The 5,470-nt window shown below is 55.7% G+C and overlaps 1 protein-coding gene across 1 annotated transcript; it reads right to left on the bottom strand.

Annotated features, from left to right (window-relative positions):
- Positions 1-1,267: 1,267 nt before the first annotated feature.
- TWIST1 (twist family bHLH transcription factor 1) lies at positions 1,268-4,773 on the bottom strand. The gene is made up of 2 exons (XM_033078240.1): positions 2,528-4,773; positions 1,268-1,897 (listed from the first exon to the last, which is right to left on the bottom strand). The coding sequence occupies exon 1, from the start codon at positions 3,606-3,608 to the stop codon at positions 2,571-2,573; it is 1,038 nt and encodes a 345-aa protein (XP_032934131.1). The 5' UTR covers positions 3,609-4,773; the 3' UTR covers positions 1,268-1,897; positions 2,528-2,570.
- Positions 4,774-5,470: the final 697 nt, after the last annotated feature.

Raw genomic sequence — 5,470 nt, forward strand, 5'->3', positions numbered from 1 at the left:
CATTGCGCACTGGCTAAAAATATACCCGATATTATATTCATAATACCGTTATGTGGGTAATAGACGGCAATATGTGGATGTGGAAACAAATACAGGCAATAAAGTCAACTCATGGGCTATGCAAATAGGCTCTGTCTTGAAAAAGTACCCCATCCTATTTACCCGAGACACCGGCCGCACTCCGGCGGCGCAGTCCCTGTCCCTGTCTCCACGGAGGGCACTCCCAGGGCGGCAGCGGTCCCTGAGCTCCCGCGCACCTTCCGCGGCCGCGGAGGCGCCGCTCCCCGCTCACTGCCCGGCTGCCAAGCGCTGGGAGATAAGCAAGTGACAGCAGAGACTCAATCAGCTGTTCGTTTATAAGGCCTGAGGTTTGGGTTGAGTTGTTTTGTTTTCTGGGTTCTTTTTTTTTTTTTTTTTACAACCTCCCTTTCACCTTCCTTCCGAGCCCTCAGATCTGGAGGTTCCCTCTTTTTTGCAGCTCAGGTTCTCGCCACGTACTGGGACCCCACGGAAAATACGGTGAGAAGAAAGAGGGGCAATACGCGCCCTACACATAGAAAGGGGGAAGAGGGCGGGTTAGAGTATCCCTCCATGCTTTGCACAACGAAAATGTGATCGCTAGTATATATATTATATAAAACCCTAGAGAGCAGAGCAAACATCACTTCCACCGGAAAACCCCACTCGCTAGACACTTCCCTATTTCAAGCTCACTTTCTTTTGCTTTGCCTTTGGACGGACGAATCCCTGTTTAAAACCGATGCCACTTCCTCAGGGATATCAGCAAAAGTACCGGGGGCTGGGGAACGGGCCCCTCTCCTGCCTCACATCTGGGGGCAAAGCACGAAGGCAGGGGTAGAGCTCTGCTGTGAAAACTCCGCAGCCTGCGCAACTCCACCGTGCCTGGCGTGAAGATTAAAGGGGGAGAGGGAGAGAAAGAGAGAAGAGACAATACCTTCCTCTGCAGATGCAGTGAGCTTCAGCACAGAATAATAAAGCTGTCTCAATAAATAACGTGCCTGTGTCTGTCAGTAGCTAGTTTATTTGCGTTTTTCGCCTGCTTTGTTTATACTAGTGCCCCCTCTCTCTTGGGTGTCTTTACAGCTCAACAAGCAGGTATTTATCTTCAGTTTTAACCCTGAGTTCTCAGAGAAACCAAACTTTAAGGTTATTAAAATTTCAATCATATTTATTTATTGCAGAAAAATAATATACAATGATATTTACAAAACAATCATAAAAATAGGAATGCATTTAGACACCGGATCTATTTGCATTTTAACATGGGTCATCAATAAATAAATAAAATGTTTATTTTTTTTTTCTCAGAGGAAAAATAATAATAATAAAAAAGTTAGGAACTGGGTATATAACAGCTTGAGCCCAGCTTATTCCCCCCAAAAAAAAAAAAAAAAAAAAAAAAAAGATTTTCATCTCTACAGGGATATTTTTGGTTGGCTGCTTGGTTTCATTCAAGAATGAAGAAAGTCCACAATAATGCAATAATGTATTTCCTTTCATCAGTGGCTCATAGGCACGACCTCTTGGGAATGCATGCATGAAAAAAAAAAAAAGGGCAAATAAAAAAATTTTCAAAAAAAGTTCAATTCCAACATTCTTCGTCAAAATTAAAAAAAAAATATCGAACGATTCAGACTTCTATCAGAATGCAGAGATGTGTGGATTGTACCGACGCCCAGAGGGTAGTCACTGTCCAAAGCCCTTCTCTCTTTCTTTCCTTAAGTGCTCCCCACGCCCTGCTTTGAATTTGGATATTACTCTTCTAATTTCCAAGAAATCCTTGGTACATTTTTTGTTAGACAAGATCAAAAAAAATCGTATCCAACTTCAGAGTCTCTAGATTGTCCATTCTCTCCTTCTGTGGGAACAATGTCATCTGCAAAAACCCAGAAAGGGCGGAAAACTCGTTACTGAAACGAAAGTTAGACAAACATCTACCTACACCTCTCTGCCTCTGTAAATACGCGTATCGGGCAGGAATGGAGCAGGGAGAGCTCGCCGAGCGGGCGGTGCGATGTGATAGATACCCCAGCCCGGCGGTCCCTGGTGTCAGAGCCGAGGAAGGGGACTGCTGGGGCGGTAAGAAATCCTCCTCGGGCAGCACAACGGGAGGACATGGATTCACTTCAAAATACGAGCAGCGGCGGCTGCAGCAGGAGCCATCCCAGCAGCCCTGCTGGCTCCGCAGCCTTTGGTGAGAATGTGATCTCAGGCCGGCCCCATCTGGCTGGGGCACACCCGCACCGCCCGCAGCCCACCCCGCCCGGCCGCGCGTGGGCCCGCGGGGCCCGGGGCGCACCTCGGGCCGCGCAGGAGGAGGGACACGCCGGGGCGGGGGAGGCACCTCCAGCTCCCCGCTCTCCGGCTGCTCCGGGAAGCCAGGCCCCTCCGGGCGGGCTGCGGGCCCTCTCACCCCACGGCCACGCGTGCCCGGCTCACGGCGCTGCAGCGGCTTCACGCCTCCCTCCCCCCTTTCTTCCCGCCGGTTTCGGGGTCCCTGTCTTACCTAGGGCTCCTGCCGGGGGGATGCGGGTGGGGGACGCCGCCTGCTAGTGGGATGCGGACATGGACCAGGCGCCCTCCATTCTCCACACCGAGAAGGCGTAGCTGAGCCGCTCGTGGGCCACATAGCTGCAGCTTGCCATCTTGGAGTCCAGCTCGTCGCTCTGTAGGACCTGGTAGAGGAAGTCGATGTACCTGGCCGCCAGCTTGAGAGTCTGGATCTTGCTCAGCTTGTCCGATGGCAGCGTGGGGATGATCTTCCGCAGGGCGGCGAAGGCTTCGTTCAGCGACTGCGTGCGCTGCCGCTCCCGCACGTTGGCCATGACCCGCTGGGTCTGCAGCTCCTCGTAGGACTGGGGGCTGCCGCCGCCGCTGCTGCTGCCGCCGCCCCCGCCGCCCCCGCCCGCCCCGCACTTCTTGCCCCGCTTGCCTTGGGCCGGGCTGCAGGGCTCGTCCGCGGCCCCGACGGCGCCGCCGGCGCTGCGGCGGCTGGAGCGGCGCTTGCGCCCCCCTCTCTTGTTGTTGGGCAGCTGCTGCCGGTCCGGCTCCTCTTCGCTGTTGCTCAAGCTGTCGTCGGCGGGGGAGACTGGCGAGTTTGACTCGTCCTGCTGCATCATCTCTGGGGGGAGACGCGAGAAGCGGGCCGGGAGGGGGGGGAGGGCAGGGAGAAGAGGGGGGCACCTAACCCGCCAGCTCCCCCTTGATCGGCTGCTTCGCTGGCCTGCGAGGAGAAGGAGGAGGGAAGGAAGGAGGGAGGACCTCACTTTGGGGGGAGGGGGGATGGCATCAGGATCCAAGAGGAAAAAAATAAAAAGGCCAACCAAAAAAAAATCCCTCCCGATCCCTCCTTGGAGCCCCTTCGAGGTGTCTGGGATTGGGAGAAAGTTGAAGACTTGGAGGTTCTTATAGCTCCTGCTGGCGGAAAGTTTGGGGGCAGCAGTGTCATTGGCCTGACGTGGAGAGGAGGGACTTTTGCTGAGTTTTATAGGAAAGTTTCCGCTTCCCCCACTCCACGCCCTCCCCCAATTATTTTTTTTCAAGCCATTCACAAGTGATCTGGCTTCCCCACACTCACGCACATACATCCTTACCCCAACCTCTTTCTCGGTTCTCTCCGTGGTTTCCCTCTCCAACTCCTACGGTCAGCGCTAGGCTTTGGGGTAGTGCTGAGGGGCCGGGCCGGGAGGTTATGGGGGTGCCCAGACCCGGCGCGCTGCTGCGGAGGGGTCAGCGATCCGCTCAGTGTCTGTGCTGGGGGCAGCCGCCCCGAGCAGCCGGGGAAAGCCCGCTCTTCTCCGGCTTTCCTCGCCGCAGCGGGCACGGCTTGTAGCGGAAAGAAGGAAAGGGAAATAACTCGCGAGGCAGCATTCAGGCACATCCTAATTTTGACCCATTTTAGCACACGCCGCACTCCCAATCACCGAGCGCCCTGGGGTCTGGCTTGCAGAGGGTGCCGCACATTTCTGGGCTGGGGAGGGGTGGTGGCACAGCCTCGTCCTGCCAGTCTGGAGGACTGCGCTCGGAGAAAGCCATCTTCAGAGGTGGAAACAGCGAGGAAACCGAGCATTGACTTCGTACGTGCATAAGCACCAGTCCTTGAGCTCGTCTTAAGAGAAACTCGGGAGGATCCGCGTTTCCAACCTGGCACACCGGGAGACGGGAGGGTTACAGACCCTCTTTGCCCACACTCTGTGTGTGCTGACCACTCGCTTCAGACCGTCCTCCCACAAGGCGCCCGAGTCCGGCACTTCCTGGGAAAAGAGATTATTTATTTTAATTTCTCTTCTATGTCTGCAGCCAAAACTATTTCTTCCCATCCCCCGCCTTTGTGCCTTCTTCCCCGCTCGCTGGCAGCACAGAGCAGGTGGTGTGTCTTTTTAACAACAGCTCAGATTCAAACGGGGAACGCCTGGGAGGGAAAGCTAGAAATTGCCACCCATCAGTAAACGGGGCGAAGCTCTCCCTGCTCCCGGCGTGGGGACCGCGCTCCTTCGCTGCCGGCCTGGCAGCCACCGCTGGACGGGCACGGCGGGTGCGGGGCGGAGCGGGCAGCGCCGGCAGCGCAGAGCTCCCCGGCTTGTTTGAGGTGTGAGGGCGGACAGGGCGAGCGGAATGCCAGGGGAGCGATAAATCCCAGGCATGAAATAAGACAAGGCTTCTGGAAGAGCGGTGTCATCTTCTCCGGGGAGAGTCGTCTCTCTCCTCTGCCTCCCTTTCCTCCGGGCAGAGGGAGCATCCCGGGAGCTGCCGGGGGCCAGGACCCTGCTCGCCGCCGCCGAGGGGCAGCCGCCCGGCCATGGCCGCTGGCCCCGGCCCTTCCGCAGCGCCTGCCGGGCACCCACCACCGCCGGAGCTGTCCCGACGCTCCTCCGTTCGCTGCCCCTCTCGGCGAGCGCTCCTTCTCGGGTTTCCATCCCGGGGTGTGAGCGCATATCAATCTGCCCAAAACCTTCTCTTTTGGGAAACAGCTGGAAACAGGACCGGGGAGGGAGCAGGGACTGCCTTAACCAGCAATGGAAGGCACGCCGGAACACAGACCCACATTGAGCCTGCACAGCTTTCCCGGCTTTCGGCTTTTTCCTGCCGTGTCTTCTGCGACCATAGGCCTCTTCACTCATCTTAACACCATAACTTCTCCGGAGACCTTCAGGGGTTCCCTTTTGTTGGCAGCAGCTCCTGATCCCAAGGTAAGAAGAGCCAGTTCTCCTTTCACCTCCATCTCTCCAATAATTTTATCTGTACCCAGATCCTCACTACTCCTCTGGGATGTTGAACAGTGTCATTACAGAAGAAATGTTGGAGAGAGTAGCAGTGAGCATCTGTAGGTGACTCTAGGAAGGACCTTCCTTCCTTCCTTCCTTCCTTCCTTCCTTCCTTCCTTCCTTCCTTCCTTCCTTCCTTCCTTCCTTCCTTCCTTCCTTCCTTCCTTCCTTCCTTCCTTCCTTCC

Source organism: Catharus ustulatus, chromosome 1 (assembly GCF_009819885.2).
Source record: "Catharus ustulatus isolate bCatUst1 chromosome 1, bCatUst1.pri.v2, whole genome shotgun sequence".
NCBI lineage: Eukaryota > Metazoa > Chordata > Aves > Passeriformes > Turdidae > Catharus > Catharus ustulatus.

Excerpts from the sequence above, each read along its gene's own strand:
- TWIST1 (XM_033078240.1), bottom strand. The coding sequence starts at position 3,608 with ATGTATGTGCGTGAGTGTGGGGAAGCCAGATCACTTGTGAATGGCTTG.